General features: G+C 41.6%; 2 protein-coding genes across 2 annotated transcripts; one reads left to right on the top strand and one right to left on the bottom strand.

The window, feature by feature from the left end:
* The first annotated feature begins 271 nt into the window (after nt 1–271).
* pfas (phosphoribosylformylglycinamidine synthase) lies at nt 272–16,226 on the top strand. Its single transcript, XM_061737828.1, has 28 exons — nt 272–463; nt 1,934–2,056; nt 2,974–3,109; nt 4,236–4,341; nt 4,434–4,632; nt 6,609–6,714; nt 6,838–6,978; nt 7,063–7,187; nt 7,284–7,412; nt 8,936–9,073; nt 9,842–9,970; nt 10,084–10,157; nt 10,230–10,386; nt 10,477–10,538; nt 10,663–10,824; nt 11,579–11,815; nt 11,917–12,147; nt 12,327–12,507; nt 12,596–12,679; nt 12,864–13,019; nt 13,272–13,391; nt 13,488–13,633; nt 13,718–13,925; nt 14,014–14,105; nt 14,192–14,306; nt 15,015–15,164; nt 15,256–15,396; nt 15,662–16,226. Exons 2-28 carry the CDS (start codon nt 1,936–1,938, stop codon nt 15,970–15,972), a joined length of 3,957 nt encoding a protein of 1,318 aa, XP_061593812.1. The 5' UTR covers nt 272–463; nt 1,934–1,935; the 3' UTR covers nt 15,973–16,226.
* An 82-nt stretch (nt 16,227–16,308) lies between these two features.
* si:dkey-183n20.15 (RING-HC_RNF170 domain-containing protein) lies at nt 16,309–19,922 on the bottom strand. The gene is made up of 6 exons (XM_061737829.1): nt 19,761–19,922; nt 19,140–19,251; nt 18,666–18,774; nt 17,779–17,852; nt 17,569–17,679; nt 16,309–17,085 (listed from the first exon to the last, which is right to left on the bottom strand). Exons 2-6 carry the CDS (start codon nt 19,158–19,160, stop codon nt 16,771–16,773), a joined length of 630 nt encoding a protein of 209 aa, XP_061593813.1. The 5' UTR covers nt 19,161–19,251; nt 19,761–19,922; the 3' UTR covers nt 16,309–16,770.
* Nucleotides 19,923–21,913: the final 1,991 nt, after the last annotated feature.

The following is a 21,913-nucleotide window of genomic DNA, read 5'->3' as shown; positions in this document are numbered from 1 at the left end:
ATTGAGAGCAAGACAATTAAAATAAAAAAACTACAGGATAAAAAAGATAAGAGATAAAAGATAAGATAAAGGATAAGAAACAAATCACACATTAAAAGCTGTTGTGAAACAAAAACTATACTTATAGCTGGGTTGATGGATTGGTAATGTAAGATTTCATAGAGTGCTGTATAGATTGAAAGAGAAAATGTTCTGACATCTTCAGAACAATGACATCTTCTCGTGAGACGTTCATGGCCGTCCCAAAACGGCCTTCTACTGCGCATGCGTTGTAAAGTCAGCGGTCCCCACGTGAGTGAGGTCCATTCATGCTGGCCAGCCTGCTCCCTCACTCTCTCACCGGGAACCATCCAAACCTCCTCCAGTCCTCTCAGCGGGACCACCAGTTCCTCCAGGACTCCAGGCCCGAGCAGCAAATCAACATATCTCACTAAAACCTGTCAAACCGCAGAAGCTGTTGCACGTAAGTTAGCTTTCTGCTAATTCTAGCTGCCAAGCAGCACAACTGAGGAAACTACAGAAAGTTTATTTTTATGCAAACATGTTGTAAATGCAGCAGTCCATTAATTTGCTGTTGTAATGTTGTCTTGCCTCGCACGTTTGAAGAATGGAAAAGGAAAGATGTATCGATGCTGTGACGAGGTTGATTATGATCATTCATGCTTCACATCACTGGTGCAGTGTTAAGAGGTGTGTGTGTGTGTGTGTGTGTGTGTGTGTGTGTGTGTGTGTGTGTGTGTGTGTGTGTGTGTGTGTGTGTGTGTGTGTGTGTGTGTGTGTGTGTGTGTGTGTGTGTGTGTGTGTGAGAGAGATAAATTAAACAGGGGGTGTAGTTTGCTTCATGTGGTTAAGCACTAATAAAAAGCTCCTGACCGTGGTGTGTGTGACCTACTATATGCACACAATCAGGGGGACCCTACACACACACACACACACACACACTTCAGGGCAGATCTGCAATAACCACAGAAGTGAATGATCCATGAAATAAGTTTAAAATGTGTATTATATATTTTTTAAGTAAAAAACACAGTACTGTAAGACAAATTCATGCAACAAATCAATCTCTGAATTTCATTCATGGCAATAAAATAAATCCCTCTAATATTTTTATTGTTTTATTGTATTCACTATCTTGCACATTTTTTCCCTTGCTCTTAACCCTATAATTCAGGATGCTCCCATTTGTGTGTGTGTATATATATATATATATATATATATATATATATATATATATATATATATATAAAATAAGAAAATAGCAATGTCTTCAGCTATTCAAAAAAATGACAACATGTGGGGTGTTTTAAATTTCAATATATAATAAACAGATTTGAAAAAAACAGGAATTTTCTATGTATTTTTTCCTCTGTCAGGCTTTAAGGGTTTAAGTCTGTCCTCTGTGTCTTGTCTTCATGATGACATCAGGGATATGTTGGGGACATAGCACATTTTTTTAAACCCTTTGTTCCTCTAGTCGCTGCACACGGTCCTTCATATCTCTGGCTTGGTGTTTGTTTTTGATTTCAAGCTGCAGAATGAATTTAAAATCAATTCTCCCTGATGGTATTGATGATGGGTAGGGATCAAAACACCCAAAGGACCAGCAGGATTTTTGCATTACAGTTTCTGATCCTGTAGTCAGTGCATCTAATATAATATAACTCAAACACTACCGCTCTGTTGTGACAATGCAGCGATCTCGTTATTGGAGAGTCTTGAGCTGATCTGCAGACAAAGGTCAACCTCTGTCAGAAAATTTGCTCTCAAACCACTGAGGATCAGTGTTGACCTTCGGTCGCTGACTTATTGATCCTCCTCTAAAGAAAATGCAGTTGTATTAGTGCGAAGCCTTTTTGTTAATGAATAATCATAATTTTGCGAAGGATTTTACAAAGCCATGTCTGGATGTGTTTGTCCGTCTCTTCCTCAGCCATGGCGGTGGTGAGGTTCTACAGTAATGAAGCCCTGAATGGCCGAGCCTTGCAGAGAGCAGCCAAGCTCTGCCCGCATCTGTCAATCACAACTGAGCTCTGCTACAACGTGGAGCTGACAGGTGAGACGCCACTCTTTTAAAATGTGGACATCAAGACTAGGGGTGGGTATTGGGAAGGACCTCACGATACGATACGCATCACGATACTTGAGCCACGATACGATACACATTGTGATATCCCGATTATTATATTCTACATAGTTCACCGAAAAATTTAAAAATGCATTACACATCTTAAAATCCAAGTTGTATATATGTACATCAGATGATAGTGATGGATCTTAAAATCCGAGTTGCACGTTCATCAGATTATAGTGACAATTCATGGGACAAACTGAGTCAAAACAATGTTTTATTATAACTATACAAGCTAAAGTTACAACATATTTGTATATGTTTTTCATATTATTTACATCATATGAAATTAACATTAAATTTAGTATGAGGTTGCTTTAATTATGTGGCAAATGATAATAAACACAAGAAAGATGAGTACTAAAACCAAGGACAGGCACAGTGATCAGTCAGTATAGATATAAATCCATAAATAAATAAACCTCTGTCCATTATTTTTCATTTTTTAAGGACAGGCAATTGTGTTATATAAAAAAATAAATGATAAAATGAAATAAAACATGAAATAAAACCTGAGCTCAGTGCAGGGCCCTCCCAGGGTTGGTAGAGAGTGGCAATGCCCAGGACTGTCACTTAGGTAGGAGCACTGGGTGATATAATGGGGAAAAAAAATCAGGGATAAAAAAAAAGATCGATATTAAAATTTTGAATATCGATATTGAATCAGCTGGAAAAGTATCGCGATATATTGCCATATCGATATTTTTGCCCACCCCTAATCAAGACCATCGTGAGTTTGAATGCCTCTTGTGTTTTCTTGGGACTTTCTCTCATCTATATTCTCGCTTCCATTCATCTCCTTTTTCCATGTTTTTATTGTGTGCTCCTGGTTTCTGCTGCAGGATGTGAGAGTCTCAGCGCCGAGCAGAAGGAGGTTCTCCTCTGGCTGTTTCGTCCTCCCCTGCAGGGAGAACCGTTGTCTGAGAAACCCAATCTCACAGAGGCCACCGGAGAAAAGCTGGTGGAAATTGGACCCAGGTAGTAACACTTGTTTCCATTTGTTGAATGTAAGTGATCATTTCTAATCAACGCTGAAAATGTTTGGACATGTATTATTCAAATCACCATCATTTTATGTGATTAAAAAAAAAAGTCCTAAGGGAAATCAGATCTTTATGTCTGCAAAGACGGATCAAATGTATAAGAAATAATTAAATCTTCTAGGTAGTTCTGCAAGTCTGAAAATACAATCAGTTCTGCATGTGCAAAACGTCCCAGATGAAGACCCAGATTCACGGTTGATTCACCAATCAAATAAATCTCTGCAACAGAGCTTCGTAGCGTGTGGAAAAGTGCCACCCCAACTGTACAATGGAGCGGGACCACTAAGATCTAAAAGCAGAGCAGCGAGTCAGGCTTTTCTGTCCTCCGTGTCGCAGAAGACTTGACCCACTGGACCACAGCTGCAGACCAGAAGAGACAACTACTGATCACTTATCAGATTGTCTCAAGAAAGTAAAATAAAACTCTGTATGGTATGGGAACGGAGATTAATTTAAGGGAAAACGGCTTCTGAAAGAGGAAAAGCTGGAATCTCTCATGTCTGGGTCTATATGTTCATGGAGATGTGCATTGTTAGGTCGATGGATTTGAGCCAGTCACAGAGATGAACATAATCCAGTCAGTGATTTATTGTGGACGTTAGACAGTTGAAGTTTCCACACGGTCTAGTTTGATTGTGACACATCTAAACTATTCAAAATGAGCATGTCCAATATATTTATTATTAACTTTTATATTATTAAGTTACAACCATATTAAGTTAGGAATACAAAAGGTATAACAAGAGTCGTAGCTGCAGAATTAGCCCACATTTTTAGACTTGAGTTTTATAGATTTGATTTATATGCATATTTGTTTTTCGTAATCTTAGCTTCATTCATCAAAAAGTTTCAATGTTATTGTTTTGATATTTGACATGAATGTCATTTTATTCATGATCATTTTAGGATTTTTTTGCTCTAAGAACCTTTTTGTGACTGAGAATGAGGAATGTTTGAACAGATACGGTTGGGTTACATGTGATGAATTGTACAAAATGTTGCACAGGAGTGCAAGTCCGAAAAAAAGCCTCTCAAACTGTTTTTCTCTGCTGCATTTTTAGGTTGAACTTCTCCACCGCTTGGTCCACGAACGCCGTGTCCATCTGCCAGAGTGCCGGGCTCGTCAACGTCACTCGGGTCGAGCTTTCTCGAAGGTTTCTCGTCAAGGTGGGAACACTCACGAGTAATCCAGTAGAGCATTGATTCAGAGTTTAGTTTCCCTGCTGCTTTGCTCTGAAGTGACTCATCTGTCTCCTCAGCCTGAGACTGGCGGGAACCTGAGTGAGCTCAGTGGAGAGGTGAAGAAGCTGATTGAGTGCCTTCATGACAGCATGACTGAGTGCGTCTATCACGATCCCATCACCTCCTTCGCCGTGGAAACCAAACCGCAGCCTGTGTTTGAGGTTGACATCTTGAAGAACGGTCGCTCCGCCTTGGAGAAGGCCAACGATGATCTGGGTGAGATTGATGCTGTTCCAGCAATCTCCGGCCTCCCCCCTCCTCCCCCTCGCTGCCTTTACTATTCTTGTTCAGACCAGTTCTCTTACTGGATCTAATGCACCATGACCTGCCTCTCATCTTTTCTTTATCTTCATGCTGTCTCTCAGTCCTGCAGCTATGTGTAAGTACTTTGTGAGTGTCACATGATGCATGACATTACTCCTTAGCTGGTTGAAGTCACAGGACGCCAGGGGTGCTGCTGATTAACTGGCACGTGCATGTGTGTGTTCAGTGTGTCATTACTGGACCTAAAGGTCAGAGGCTTAAATCAGTCAGATCGACTTCTTAAGTTTTAACCAGATGTTGAGTGCGAGCTCAGTGATACAATGATGATACCATAAATCACTATCAGTAGGGGTGGGTATTGGGAAGGACCTCACGATACGATACGCATCACGATACTTGAGCCACGATACGATACACATTGCGATATCCCGATTATGCGATATCCCGATTATTATATTCTACATAGTTCACCGAAAAATTTCAAAATGCATTACACATCTTAAAATCCAAGTTGTATATATGTACATCAGATGATAGTGATGAATCTTAAAATCCGAGTTGTACGTTCATCAGATTATAGTGACAAATTATGGGACAAACTGAGTCAAAACAATGTTTTATTATAACTATACAAGCTAAAGTTACAACATATTTGTATATGTTTTTCATATTATTTACATCATATGAAATTAACATTAAATTTAGTATGAGGTTGCTTTAATTATGTGGCAAATGATAATAAACACAAGAAAGATGGGTACTAAAACCAAGGACAGGCACAGTGATCAGTCAGTATAGATATAAATCCATAAATAAATAAACCTCTGTCCAGTATGTTTCATGTTTTAAGGACAGGCAATTGTGTTATATAAAAAATAAATGATAAAATAAAATAAAACGTGAAATAAAACCTGAGCTCAGTGCAGGGCCCTCCCAGGGTTGGTAGAGAGTGGCAATGCCCAGGACTGTCACTTAGGTAGGAGCACTGGGTGATATAATGGGAAAAAGATCGGGGATAAAAAAAAAAAAAAAAATCGATATTCAAATTTTGAATATCGATATTGAATCGGCTGGAAAAGTATCGCGATATATTGCCATATCGATATTTTTGCCCACCCCTAACTATCAGTGTATGTATAATAACATCTAGATACCCATTCTGCCTTGTGCTTTCTCAGCAAGAGAAGCAGCTTGTTTAAAAAAAATATCAGAAAATGCAGAGAATGCTCAGAGACGAGTCCTCAGATTTTGCCAAACAACAAGTTCAAGTTTACTGTCTGATAATACGTTTATGTTTTTAAGCACTGACAGTTTTTTTTATGTTGGGACAGTGGTCGTTCCCTGCTTCATATGAACAGGCTTGGGGTCAAACTATCATTATATTCATCCTCTGCTGCTTCACTCAACATCATTAATATTCTCTAGCAGATCAAATAAATGAGATTCGTTTCGGTGCATATTTTCTAGGCTCGTCCATGCTCAACCGCTCCTATTAAAGGAATAATTAAAACTCAGTCTGAAGCTGCTTAGATTCCTGAAGGACTCGTTTGATTATCAGCTTCCCTAGTTGAGCTAAAAATGGTAACTAATGGAGGGGATGAGACTCATTAAAATGGCTTGTAAACATTGCATAATGATTAATTCATATTTTGAGCCCCTGTTAAATTCACATGTTGTGGAAACGATCCAGTTAATCTGCACAAGAAAAAAAAACAAAACTGCACCAAGTAGATGTTGGATTTATCTTTTCGTTTTTTAAGCATGCACATTGTAGTTGACTTTATTTTTTTTTCATGTGTGTTGATGTCTGAGTTTTAAAGGTCATTTTAAAGGTCAGTAACTGCAGAAAAGTTGACTTGTGTGATGCAGAAACATTCAGCTCAAGCACCTCCTGCTGGCTTTTTATGTGTTTTTGTCATCGTGCGCAGGTCTGGCATTTGACTCCTGGGACCTGGACTACTACACATCGATGTTCCAGAGGATTGAAAGGAACCCCACCAGTGTGGAGTGTTTTGACCTGGCCCAGTCCAACAGGTGGGATTGATCTAATTAGCGGGAGTGCTTTGTGTCTTTTGTGTGTGTGTTGCTTTTGTGGTTTTTTTGTTTCCTGAATTTGTATTTTATTTTATTCTGTGCTCTTTTCCCTCGGCGTCCCAGTGAGCACAGCCGCCACTGGTTCTTTCGGGGGAAAATGTTTATTGACGGTCTGGAGCAGAAAGAGACTTTGTTCAGTCTCATAATGGACACCCAGCGGCACAGCAACCAGAATAACGTCATCAAGTTCTGCGACAACAGCAGGTGAAGGGTCAGACCAAAGGTTTGGGGTTCATTTTTCTGTTTCGCTGTCCACACTGACCGCGTGAAATGTGTTTCTGCATCCAGTGGAATCAAAGGCACTGAGCTCGAGTGCATCTACCCAAAAGACCCGTCCGCAGCGAGTCCGTATGAGACGCGGCCTTCGCGAAGACACGTCATCTTCACCGCTGAGACGCACAACTTCCCAACCGGTCAGGACCATAAACGCTCGTGCTAGCTTGTACGCCAGCACTCGTGTCGCGTTAAGCAGAACAGAATATTCAACCCTTCCTGAATGGACCTTGTAGGTGTGGCGCCGTTCAGCGGAGCCACCACGGGGACGGGAGGCCGTATCAGAGACGTGCAGAGTGCTGGACGAGGGGGCCACGTCATCGCCGGAACTGCTGGGTACTGCTTTGGAAACCTGCACATCCCAGGTTAGACCTTTACTGCCTGTTGCATCTATTCACGACTGATGATAATCTTTTTATTTTATTTCAGCCCAAAAAGTGTTCCTTGCTGAAGGCGGCAAATTAAATTCAGCATGTTATATCATAAGGCTTCGCCATAACACAGATGAGAACTTTCTGTTACAGTTATGCAACATAAAATGTATGAAAAACTGCAGAGAATGCATCATAAAACTGTGAAAGCCCATAATACATAAATAACAGGTAGAAGAAAATGAAAAGTGTTAATGTAATCAGTGATATGTGTAAATAATGATGGTACCAGATGCAGCCAGAGCAAAGAAACAGGAAGCCTCCAGGTTCTGGCGGAGAGTTATGGGCCACCGAGGACATGATTGAGTCTTAAACCTGGTCTGAACAGGTTGGGATGTGAAGAAGATAAAGGGAGTTAGAACAACCCTATTTTTGCCTGCTATTAGACCCTAAGGAGTGTGAACATTGTTAGAGACCAGGGTGACATGAATCAAAGCAATGATGCACCAACCATCTTCATATCCTCTTTCACCACATCCAGGAATCTCTACTTCTGCTGTTTTCCAGCCTGCCAGCTCCAACATTAGCATCCCTCTAGTGATGTATTCATTCTTGCTCCTTTTTATATGACCAGTCCATCTCAATCTAGCCTCTTTTACTATAACACCCAGCCCTGGCTGATCCTCTTAATGTGCTTGTTTTTAATCTTCATCACTCCCAAAATAAGATCTGAACACAATGCATGGAACATGAGAGATGTTTCACATGTTGAGAGAAGGGAAATCTTTGATGATGACTTTGCTTTTCTGGCTTCCATCCATCTTTTTATGTACAGTCCACTGGATTTCAGAGGAAGCACATTTCTCTTTATTTCCTGAGGAGGCATAGGTGTTGAAATGGATGTTGCCCAATGTTTTTTCAGAATAAAATACCGCACACTAGTCTGGTCATGAATGTTTTTTGAACTACAACCTTGCGGCAAATATTTAGCATCTATATTCATGTTTAAATTCCAAAATCAATCAGCAAACATTGAAAAAGTTGCAAATAATATTAACAAAAACTAAAATAAGGGATTAAAATCCAAGGACATTAAAAAGAAACTTTAAACCCTGTGACTTTTAATAATAACATATAACTGAATATCACATTTTAATGCAAACAGTTAGAATTTTACTTCCTCAGAGCCCGTTTTGCTTTGCCACAGCTGCTTCTGATTGGCTCATAATGATGTCATACATTTATTGAAGATCCAAGACATTAATAGCGGCACGTAAATTTGGCAGAATATACGTCTGTTATTGTAGTCAGATCTTCTGAGCCTGAAATGTCGGCAGTGAAAGGCTATGTTTTTGTTGATTCTTATACTTTAATCTTCACATGAGAACATGCAGCTCCGGACCTGTCGCCTTGTGCCAACACAACATTACATTTGCTTGAATGAGGTTATATTCATATTCAGGCGTCAAGCATGTTAAGGCTTCTTCATTCATCACGCCTTCTGTCCTCCATCACAGGGTACCGTCTCCCCTGGGAGTGTGAAGGGGAGGGATGGGAGTACCCGTCCAGCTTTGCACCTCCTCTGCAGGTTGCCATCGAGGCCAGCAATGGAGCGTCTGATTACGGCAACAAATTTGGAGAACCTGTCTTGTCAGGTAACCTGTCACTACACATACTGCAGCAGTACTGGATTAAAAATCACTGTTAATCAAAACATTACTGTAAAATAAAGGAATACATGTGATATCTTCACTACGGCATGACATTCACTTACAGAAGTAAACAAAACTGCAGTATTCTTGTCAGTATTATCTGGTGTTACCAACTTTGCACCACCACTAGGCCTGTGTTGAAAAAAATCGATTTTCCAATTCTAAATCGATTCTCATATTAATTCCTAAAAATCGATTCTTATGTCTAAAGATCGATTTATTTATTTTTTTGATATTTATTTATTTTTTTATATATATATTTTTTTTTTCCATCATTTTCGCCAGGTGATCTTTAATCCCAGTAGTCGGACACACAGTTTGTCATGACACTTCTGAAAAATGCCAGGTGCTTCATGGCAATATGTGTGCGTGGTGACAGAATAAATTAGATAAGCTAAAATTATTTGTTTACTGCATGAACTGTTGCAATTTCTTTCTTTTTTGCACTTTAAATGGATATTGAAAGGCCTGTTTGAGTTATTTATTTCTTAGTTATTTCACAATAATTATTGTGAAATTATTATTTCACTAGTTATTTTACAGTCATATAATTCAGGCAACAGCTCAAAAAAACATTTTAAATAACACTAAGCCAAATCAATATCGTATTGAATCGAATCATGATAATCGATTCTGAATCTTAAGAATCGGAATCGAATCGATTCTTGACATTTGAATCGATACCCAACCCTAACCACCACCTTCCTCCAGGCTTTGCCCGTTCCTTCGGCATGCGTCTGGCTGACGGGGAGCGACGGGAGTGGATCAAGCCGATCATGTTCAGCGGTGGTCTCGGGTCGATCGTAGACACACATGTGGAGAAAGAAGAAGCCCGGCCAGGTAACACGTTAACTCAGTGTGTCGGCTGAGTCTAATCAATGCCGAATATAGTTACGTACATATTGATCGATGACTAACACCGTCCGTCTGCTTCCGCTGCTCTCATCAATAAGGAATGGAGGTGGTGAAGATCGGAGGACCGGTGTACCGGATCGGTGTGGGAGGAGGAGCAGCCTCTTCCGTTGAAGTACGTACTCTTCTCTAAATCACAGTGGTCTCACACGCTGACTCTACTGAGGATTTAAATCTTGGCCTGTAGGTCCAAGGAGACAACTGCAGCGACAGGGATCTCGGGGCGGTCCAGAGAGGAGATGCCGAGATGGAGCAGAAGATGAATCGTGCTCTCAGGGCTTGTCTGGAGAGAAGTGACAGGAATCCAATCTGCAGTATTCATGACCAGGGGGCAGGAGGGAATGGTACCAGAGCCGTGGAAGATTTTTATGATTTATATAAGCTTTAAAGATTGAGATCAAAGTGAAGCTATTAAGCCACATTCTCAATTTCAGGTAATGTGCTCAAAGAGCTCAGTGAGCCCGCAGGAGCTGTGATCCACTGCAGTAGATTCAAGGTAATAAAAGCAATAGGATTACTCGTAAAATATTTATCTACTTCCTTTTTTTTAGATCGATGTCTTCTGCTTTGCATCATCTTGGTTAAATTATGTTGTTTCCTGTTCATCTTTTGTGGTATAGAAAGGTGACCCCACCTTAAGTGTGATGGAGTTGTGGGGGGCCGAGTATCAGGAGAGCAACGCTCTTCTGCTCCTCCCACCAGACAGGCCCTTCCTGGAGAGGGTGTGTCAGCGGGAGAAGTGTCCCGTTGATTTCGTGGGAAACATCACAGGAGATGGCAAGGCAGGTGTCATAAATCTGCATCTACTGTGCTCGTCAAACAAATACTGATCAATACATGCTGGCGAGGTTTAGATAGTATGAACTAGGGCTGGGCTATATATCGAGATTTTAATATATATCGATATATATTTTCAAATGCGATATGGTACGAGACAATATCGTTTATATAGATTTAAATTTATTATTTATTTATTTTTTATGATTTTGATATAGCTTATTTTGTGACAAATTGACTTGAATGTTTTATTTGAGATTTGCACAAATGTTTTGTTATTGGCACAACTGGCAACCTCAGTGGAAAAGTCTGCCTGTTACTGTCTACATTGTATTAATTGCACAGTGTATGTGAATTTGTTTTATTTTATTCAAGAAGCATTTTTATTCTATATATGCAGGCAGTTTATTTTATTTCATTTGTTTTATACATTTTGATATTGTGCAGACCTCTGTTAATAAAGGTACCTGTGTGACATTTGGCACGAGGCTTTGTATTAAAACTGACAGTTTTTTTTAAGGGTTTGCCTCAGAAAAAATGAAGCTAACAGAGATGCTATGCTATAATGCTTTGGGGGAAACCCCAATTATGGCACAGAAAAGATATCGATATATATCGAGTATCGCCATTTAGCTAGAAAATATCGAGATATGACTTTTGGTCCATATCGCCCAGCCCTAGTCTGAACCTCACATAAAACGACACTTCAAGTTATCGTTTTTTTTTGTTTTTTTTTAATCTCTGTAATTTTTCCCACAGATTGTGCTGGTTGATGATGAGAGAAGCGGCGGAGATCAGGCCGACCAGGTGCGTCATCCTGTCGACCTGCAGCTGGAGTGGGTTCTGGGAAAGATGCCGCAGAAGGAGTTTAGGATGGAGCGAGTGGCCTCGACGCTTCAGCCGCTGACGCTTCCCGCCGGGCTGACGGTCAAGGACGCTCTGCAGCGAGTGTTGCGTTTGCCGGCCGTGGCCTCCAAACGCTACCTGACCAACAAGGTTGCGTGTTACATTCTCGTCTCGCATGGCTTCTGCCTGTAGACATGAATCAGTGTCGACTCTCAGTAACTTTCCACGTCCTCTCTCCCTCCCCGCCTCAGGTGGACCGGTCCGTGACTGGCTTGGTTGCCCAGCAACAGTGCGTCGGCCCTCTTCACACCCCACTGGCCGACGTGGCTGTTGTTGCTCTGTCACCATTCAGTCTGGAAGGGGCAGCGACGGCCATCGGGGAGCAGCCAATTAAAGGGCTCGTCTGTCCTGCAGCGGGGGCTCGCATGGCTGTAGGAGAGGCTCTGACCAATCTGGTGTTTGCCAGAATCACGGCACTGAAGGTGGGGTCACTGTTGCATAAATGGCACCAGGAAATAAAAAGATATTCCTTTTCCAATCGTCAAGTGTATGTAATTATGTGTGTGCTTAATTAGATGGCAACGCTGTGTACCAGGTCCTCTTGTGATCAAAACTTGCACAGATTCCAGATAATACATTTTATTTATTGTGTGTGTCTCAGGATGTGAAGTGCAGTGGTAACTGGATGTGGGCTGCCAAGCTGCGTGGTGAGGGGGCCTGCCTGTGGGAGGCCTGCAAAGCCATGTGTGAGGTCATGAGCCAGCTGGGAGTGGCTGTCGATGGAGGCAAGGACTCACTGAGTATGGCAGCACGGGTGGGGAAAGAGACCGTCAAAGCTCCAGGTACTTTGGCTTCGTGGTTCCAGATGTGTGCATGTGTGTGAGGAAGGTGGAGTTTCATGAAACCAACCATCCTCTGCTTCTGTTGCAGGTGCTCTGGTTGTCTCTGCATACGCCGTTTGTCCTGACATCACCGCCACGGTGACGCCTGATCTCCAAGATCCCGATGGCAAAGGTTTAGTGTGCACTTGTATAACTAACTCAGACAAATACAGTTCCTCAAATCTAACTGCTCATAATAAATTGATATTTGACGGCAGAAACAGAACTTGTTCTGAGCTTTTCTTTTTTCCTCCACCCAGACGTCACAGAGCTCCTAACAAGCCGCCGTGCTCTGACCTGTTCTTGTCTCTGTGCAGGTGTGCTGTTGTGGGTTCCTCTCAGTCCAGGCAACCATCGTCTCGGAGGCTCTGCCCTCTCTCAGTGCTACAGCCAGCTCGGAGACTGCTCTCCTGACCTGGACCAGCCACAACTACTGACTTCCTGCTTCAATACCACTCAAAAACTCATGCAGGGTCAGTCTGAAGTCGCATGAAAGATTTAATAGTCTCGACTGTGTTTCTGTCTGTGAACAAATGTTTTTTGGATTAATTTAGTTGGCTGTCAATGTTGAGACTTTGTGCTGTGATTACATTGCCACCTAGTGGTTATAGTGTGCATTTCAGTACAGCACAGTATTCTGACATGCTTGGGCATGATGGAAAATAATTTAAATGTGTAATGCTGCTGTGAAAGGAACTGTGATGGATTTATTTCTGTTCTCTCAGATCGGCTGCTCAGTGCAGGGCATGACATCAGCGACGGAGGTCTCATTTCCTGCTTGCTGGAGATGGCGTTTGCTGGAAACCGTGGGATTGATGTTGAGCTGCCGTCACAAGGAGCCGGAGGTGACTGATGTGATTGAGTCATTTGATTTTGTTTCCCTGTTATCTTTTGGAGTTGCATGATTAACTATGTGTTTCTGCATCACGTTACCTGTGCAGTCATGGATCTTCTGTTCAGCGAGGAGCTTGGTTTGGTTCTGGAGGTTTCACAGTTGGACCTTGAAGCTGTTTGTCAGAGGTACAGCGACGCAGGTGTGCAGTGCCTGCAGATCGGTAGAACCTGTGGCTTCGGACCTGGCGCTACAGTGAGTTGTTTTCACCGCCAAGTGTATGAAAAGCCTGTTCTCCTCACCTGTCGTGACCGCTGTCATCCCACTTTTACTTGTCAGGTCAGAGTCTGCGTGGATGGACAGGAGGTCCTCAGAGAGCCGCTGCCTGACCTCAGGGCAGTTTGGGAGGACACAAGCTTCCGTCTGGAGTGCTTTCAAGCCAACGAGCTCTGTGTTAAACAGGAAGAGGAAGGGCTAACCAAGAGGACACAGCCGTTCTTTAAACTGAGCTTCGACCCCTCTGAAACACCCAGCATCCGTCACCTTAGTAAGATTAAATTTGCACCGATGAAAATGTAATCTTTGAAATCAGTTTGTTTGATCGGTGGTCTGGGAATGATACGCTGCTCTTTCAGCTGCAGGGCCGCCACGTGTCGCAGTGGTCAGAGAAGAGGGCAGCAATGGAGATCGAGAGATGTCCGTCTCTCTATACATGGCTGGCTTTGAGGTCATTAGTAATAATAATAATAATAAAAGCTTAATGAACGGTTAGTTGAAAGTTTCCCATTTTTAACCCTCATGGTGCATGTGCAGGTCTGGGATGTGACCATGCAGGACCTGTGCTCTGGTTCTTTAACCCTTGAGCCTTTCAAAGCAGTTGTGTTTGTTGGTGGGTTCAGCTACGCCGACGTCCTGGGATCAGCTAAAGGTTAGTGAAACCACACATATTCATCCACGGACCCCGTTCGGATTAGGGCTGGGTGATATATCGAGATTTTAATGTATATCGATATGTTTTCAAACGCGATATGGTACGAGACAATATCGTTTATATCGATTTAAAAAAAAAAAAAAAACTTTTGATATAGCTTATTTTGTGACAAATTGACTTGAATGTTTTATTTGAGATTTGCACAAATGTTTTGTTATTTGCACAACTGTCAACCTCAGTGGAAAAGTCTGCCTGGTACTGTCTTATTGTATTAATTGCCCAGTGTATTTGAATTTAATTGTTATGCAGGAAAGGGATATTTGTTTTATTTTATTCAAGAAGCATTTTTATTCTATATATGCAGGCAGTTTATTTTTATTTCTTTTGTTTTATACATTTTGATATTGTGCAGACCTCTGTTAATAAAGGTACCTGTGTGACATTTGGCACGAGGCTTTGTATTAAAACGAGACTGTTTTTTTAAGGGTTTGCCTCAGAAAAAAATGAAGCTAACAGAGATCCTATGCTATAATGTTTTGGGGGATACCCCAATTATGGCACAGAAAAAATATCGATATATATCGAGTATCGCCATTCAGCTAGAAAATATCGAGATATGACTTTTGGTCCATATCGCCCAGCCCTAGTTCGGATGCTGATTTGGGTTTTTTTTGTTCTGGTGTGGGCTATATTTCTGTCATAAAGGTTGGGCTGCAACTGTCACCTACAACCCAAAAGCCAAGGCTGAGTTTGATCGCTTCCAGCGGAGGGAAGACACCGTGAGTCTGGGAGTGTGCAACGGCTGCCAGCTGCTCGCCCTGTTGGGCTGGGTGGGGGAGGAAAAGGAAGGAGCAGGTAGGAGGAGAGAGAAAAGAGAGCCACGATGTTGTGATTTAAACAACAGTGACGTATTCTTCTTTCTTCTTTGTTTGCTTTTTGGGCACAGGCTCCGAGGTGGTGCTGACCCACAATAAGTCTGGCAGGTTTGAGTCGCGGTTTGTAAGCGTTGGGATCCGGGAGTCTCCCTCCATTTGGCTCAGAGGGATGGAGGGATCTGCTCTGGGAGTCTGGGTTGCACATGGAGAAGGTAAAGTCCGAGCCACTTCAGCTCCTGTAAAAGGAGGTTGCGTCCCATAAGGTCGCACGTTTGACAAATATAGTTCTTCAGTAACTGCAGATCAAAGCACTGAAATGCTAAACCGTAACTTAGCACATGCAGGTTAGTCAGTGTGGAAGTTTCGATCTTGCACAATGATTAATTTTGCTGACTCATTCGCCACAGGTCACTATGTTCTGTAATCAGCAGCTGCGCTTCATATTGATTTAATCCCAACTCTCTCTCCCTCCTGCAGGCCTGTTTCAGTTCCGTAGCTCCCAGGCCCAAGACTCGATTATGTCCAGTGGACTTTCCCCGCTCCGTTACCTTGACGACCAGGGTAACCCCACTGAGGAGTACCCCCTAAACCCCAATGGCTCGCCTCAGGGAGTTGCAGGGCTCTGCTCCAGGGACGGGAGACACCTGGCCATGATGCCACACCCGGAGCGCTGCACCCTGGGCTGGCAGTGGCCCTGGGCCCCCCGGGACCTCCGGCCCTCCCTCACGCCTTCACCCTGGCTGAGGATGTTCAACAACGCAGCAGCCTGGTGCAGCAACACAGATTGATCATGGTCTATTTACATCATTTTGGTTTTGTCAGTGTACTATGTATGTCTCAGTAGTAATAGTAATAGAGTAATACGCGGTTACTTTCAGCAGTACCTGTTTTTGGTCTTCATGCATCATTTTTTAATGACACTTGAGAATTGATGACTTTGTAAAGACTTTGGTTACATTTTGTATTTTTACAAAACACTAAACGATCTGACATTATCAGAAGTTTCAAACCTGGAGAAAAAACAACTTAATAAATGAATTAAAAGGCATGTGTTGTGTAATGTGTCAGGGGGGAAAAAAAACATGTAAGAATATAAATATTTATTTTAGCAATAAAAACAGACTTTTTACATTATTATATATTTACAGGGATATCCAGACCATAATACCAGCATGACAGTATGTCACACATAACAAAAACATTTTAAATTTTTTCAGTGTGGGACAAGTTTAAATACAGTATTGATCAAATTTCAATTTTTTTCTCTCTTCAGTGTGGATTAAAAACACTTCACAGCTCAGGGAGTTGAGGATTTGTAACCACAGCTAAAGCAGCGCATTTTATCCCTTAGATTTTTAGATTTCACACTTGCAAAAGCTTTGTAAACAATCGACAAGCAGACCTGAAGTCCACAGTCAGAGAAGCTTGGACTCCGCCTGACTTCCAGACTATCTTTGTTGTTGTCAATAGTCAATAGTTCACTCATCCGACTACTTAAGAGTCAGGAGACAGAAATCCAATATAAGTCCATGTCAAACAGCCTATCGGTGACACCAGCTGCATCCTGCAAGCTCTTCCTGACTTTGTCAGGTTATCACGTTGGAAGAGTGTCCTCTATCTGGCGCCATTTGCTGGTTGATATTGATAACGCAGGTGAGGAGCAGAATGACCACTACCAGGTCATCCAGGAACCCCAGCAGTCCACACAGGGAGGGGTCTGTTTCCAGGGGGCTTGATGATGAGGATACAGGCTCCACGAGAGGGAAGGAGATGGACACCACAGTCCCCACGCAGCACAGGGCCACCCTGAAGAGGAAGAGCCACACAAGTCCCCCCATGGTGCCCAGGCCACGGAGCAGTAACTGCAGAACCAGGGGGGCGTCACAAAGGTAGTCCGACACCTGGAAGGGGCAGTGGGAAGTAGAGGCACAAGTCAGATTTGATGGAGACATTTACACACATTCAAATGTTAAAATGTTTGCCTTTTTGCCTCAAAGGTGAACAGGATCCTTAATCTCCATCTATGTGCATTTGAATTTAGCTGCCAGACATTTCAGCGATCCACCCACCAGACCCCATAATTTAATTTATGTTAGAAATATGAACGATATCCCTGTGGGAAAGCAGTGGCATTTCAAAGAAAAGGGATTTCACATGACGTGGGTGTGTGAACGTGAGGTGTTAACCAGATCCTCTTTCGTCTGGCACTGGCTGTTGCTCCGAACAATAAATCTGAGGTTGCGTAAGAGAATTTCATGTTACCAAACCTTTTATAAAAAGGAAAGGATTCTTATCTGGTGTTAAATTTAAGGGTGTAAGAGGCAGTTGCTCCCCTGACAGCTTTACTCAATTGCACACAGGCGCTGAAGTGATGGAGTACTGACCCTTCGTGGGGCCCCAGAATAGCGTTTGTTGTAGTCTGTGATTTCCCCCAGTACGTCCTTTGACTGCTGGTCTGATTGGCTCTCGTTGAAGAGGTTCAGCAGCACGCTGACCTGAAACATTACCAGCAGTTTATTTTCTGTTTTTAATTTCATGTTGACATTCATAGAGTGTGTTTATAATGAAGTGCAAAGCCATGTTGTGGGTTGTACCTTTTGCCTGCAGAGAGGACAGCTGATTGCGTCCAACCACGAGCCGTGTCTCCAGTAGGTGAGCAGACAGGGAGCTGGAAATCAAACGCAAAACTTTTAACACTTTATGGAATAATACACCTCCTAAGCCATCATTCTGAATGATTTAAAAAAAAAAAAAAAAGGATTATAGTGCTACTAGGACAAGTAACATGAGGCAAGGCCCCTGGGCTGGTGCTTCGGTGGCTGAGTTAAAAGGTAAATATGCCAAGGTTAAGGTTAAGGTGAGCATGTGATAGAAAAAAAATGGTTTTGTAAGCCGTAGCAGATAATGTCAAGGTTAAACAGCTACACATTTGTGCCATAAATGTTAACTGTAACCTGGAGACATGGATAAATAATAGATATTACACACATTCAATGATGTGTATCTTGTAAAGCTTAGAAGATGAGCTGCTCTTTCCCTGTCTGTAGTTCACTCAGAAGTTAAAAAAGAAGGTTTTTTTTTCATATCCATTTATCTCTGTTGCCAGTAAACACTGAGAAATGTTGTACAGTATATTTTACCCACATGAGTGTTGGGTTGTAAAAGTGCTAAAAAGCAGGACCGGGAAAAGGAAAACCTGACAACAGTTGATCATTAAGAGCCAAATAGATGAGCCTGCCCCATAACACATCCCACTACAACGCACCGACATCACACGACCTGGTGAATGAATGACCGAGATATAAACGTATGACGCAAAACGTGAGCAGGTGTGACAGAGGTTGTAAAATGAATCCAGCCTGAGAGGATTGGAAACATAGATAATTCTACTTTGGTGACATCCTTTACAGAGTCACAATTACGGGTGAGTCTGTTTTTTTGTTTTGATTTGGTTTGTTTTTGTCCGTGTGTGATCTCGTACCACAGAATAAATGACCACAGTTGGTCTGGACTGGGAAACTGGCTGTGTGCAGGCACACTGGGCAATGCCAGTCTCGTCTGCTTGTGGACAGACATGGCTGTGGAGATTCCTGAAGAGATGGGACGAGAAAAGACAGACGAGCTTCAAGATATCGGAAGTATGGAAAAATATGAGCAAAATAAGAAAACTTTAAGAAAAAAGAGCAGACAAATCTTATCTAATTTAATTGAATTTGACCAAGTCTTACTAGCTTTTCTCTTGAAACACAATGAAATGTTTAGAAATGTAGCAAATGTTTATAATTATGCACTTATTATGAGATTAATATTAAACTAGTTTGTCAGCAGGACTGTGACGCAGATAAAAGCTACAATTATCATATCATAAGGAAGTCTGCAGGACAGCGTGACCGTGAGTGTACGTGAGTGTACGTGAGTGTACGTGAGTGTACGTGCATGACTGGGATCCTCTCACCTTCTGACAGCTCGTACACATCGACGTTGCCAGGTTGGGTGTGAACGGTAAAGATTTAGATGAGCCCAGGTGATTGTCACCCAGTGGGCCTTCAGAGGTCAGATGGTCCAGTCTGCAACACAACATGACGTGATGACAATGAGGAACACACCATAAACATAAACTCCTATATGTGCCAGTGGGGAGATACTGAAACATTACTAATGATTTTTGAGATAAGGTCAACTGAACTCAGCTCTTTTCTGTTTGTGGGTCAGAGATACTGATGCTCTGACCACAGTACTTTGTCACTTTACTTGAAGTTAGGTTTTCTGTTTCAGTTTTAAAACTAACAATAACATTGCATCCTGGCCTCCTCCTCTAAACAGTATTCATATTCTGAAGCAAAGACATCAAAAGAGTTACTGACAATAGAAAGTGGCGTATTGATACAAAGGAAATATTCTGCACATTCACAGCACTTTCTTATAAGGCTTTATGATTTTTATTTTGTTCTCTTGTTTTTTGCTTTAAAGGCACACTGTCATTTACAATTTTATCAAATTTATATTAACTTTCAGCACTTTTATAAAGTGTGCAGCCTCACTTTAATTTGAGAAAACAGTAGGAAATGCAACTCACCTGGACTGAGATCTGTGCTCGGTGTTTACAGCCGTTCTGTATTCAGATGTGCCCAGCGGAGGAACGTTGTCACTGTTTCCTGCAAGGAAGTGAAGTGCTGCCCGACAGCATCACATTACTAAATAAACTTAAGTTGCTTGTTAATGATCAACTAAACCCTCCAATATCAGCTGGAGCCTTAAAGGGAGCGCCACCACAGTCAGATCAACACTGAAGTGCTGCACCAAAACTCCTCTTTTCTCTGGCACGTGATCAACTTTCGAAGTAAAACTATTCAGATACATTTATTCTGAACTGAACATATTTGTGCTTACAGTCATGTCACAGGCAAACTATGTGGGTCATGGGAGCAGGTCAAAGGCAGGAAGAGATTCCTCCTGCACGGAGGTATGTAGGTAACAACTGAACAAGCCAATCATTTACCTAAAGTTTACTTTGCCAAAATCCCGTCCATGTAATATTTCACTTACCATTGTGAAATCAATCAGATGCAACTTTCTAGCAGTCACGGGAGTAATTTAAAAATGATCCTCATGTTTATGATTTCAGACCTGAATTTCAGACTCTTTTCACAGTTTCTTAATCTGAATTTTATTCATTTTTCCCCACATCAGTTTGCTCACAGTTTTCCGAAATTACAAAAAGAAAACATTTATTTGATTTGTTTTCTAACTATTAAACTCAAAACACTGAATATTGTCCTTGACAGAAGATTCAGACCCACTGTCGCTACAGTCTGGCAGTTGTTTGTGTTTATATCAGAGTGAAACCAAACTAGAAGGTCTTCATCAGCAATTAAAGAGCCTAAACAAACCCAGCAATTTATATTAATATAAGATGGACGCAGTTTTAAGACACCTACAGACTAATTAATCAGAGATGAAAGGCCTTTGACCTAACCATCAAGACAATGGTCCCTATGAAGGAGATGCAAAGTTGTGTGTTCTCTGAGGAGGTTGGTGAGTCTCACTTCACTAACAGGCATTTATGTCTGAACAGCCAAAAAGAAACCAGTCCTTAGTCAAGGACAAGCAATAACTTGGACATTTTACCAAATGGTGCTTGAGTAACTCCCAAGGACATTAGAGGCTAAATCTTCTGATCGAATTAAACTAACTTTGTACTATCTGTCCACACAGATACACACACAGTCATCATACATCCCACAACCAAACAGGTGAGAGCATCACTATGCTGCAGGTTTGTGTTTCTGTGACGGGCGTTAGGAAACTAGTCAGGATAAAGAGGATTGATGCAGTCAGAAAAAAGGAAGAGCAACTTTATGAAAAAAAATTTGTATCATATCTAAGTCGTGCAGAAAGATTTACATTTCAAGAGGACAACAATCCTAAGCATACCTCTGAGAAAATACATTTAGATTCAGAGAACAAATAAGAATTATAAACATTTAACAGGATTTAATCTTTCATTTTTATGGAATTAAAAAAAGTATGAGGATAAATTCATTTCATGATTTTTGTGGAGAGAAATAAAGACATTGTAGGCAAACATGGATGGTCTCGCTAGCCCAAGGCTATTTATCACAAGTTTATAAAAGGTCTGATACTCCCATGTATTTGATGTTAATCAAATTCTGATAGTCTTTTTTCACTTTGAGATAAGACATGAGTGCACGTGCTTTCAGGAGCAAATGTATGGAGGAAAAAAAAAAGCTGTGTCAGGATTTACAGTCATGTGCTTCACTCAACCATGAGACATATCAAATACTCCTAAAGTCAATGAAGGGAGACTGGACTTCACCCAAGTGGTCCATACCAGTGTCCTCTGTGTCATTTTTACATATCAAGTGGTGAAGACCTTTTTTTTTTTTATCTCCTGATTTCTGCCACTCAGAATGAGAATCAGAATCAGCTTTATTGGCTAAGTTTGAACATGCCAGACAGGGAATTTGACTCTGGTTATTTCTCAGAGACAATGACCCTCACTGATGGTTGGCAACTATTTTTAGATGACCTACAACACACCGACTCTCCCGCTTCTATCTGAAGTGCCAGAGTAAATATTTGCCAGGATATTTCTGTACTGCAGTCTTTGGTGGATATGTGAAGGTTGTCACAACTTTGGTCACCATCAGATTTTGTAAGAGATATATACATTTTTTGATTAGTGACAGTTGTTTAAATGTCTGTTGC

Source organism: Cololabis saira, chromosome 13 (assembly GCF_033807715.1).
Source record: "Cololabis saira isolate AMF1-May2022 chromosome 13, fColSai1.1, whole genome shotgun sequence".
In the NCBI taxonomy this organism is placed as follows: Eukaryota; Metazoa; Chordata; class Actinopteri; order Beloniformes; family Belonidae; genus Cololabis; species Cololabis saira.
The sequence above is the reverse complement of the archived record's forward strand: the minus strand, read 5'-3'. Positions and strand labels throughout refer to the sequence as shown.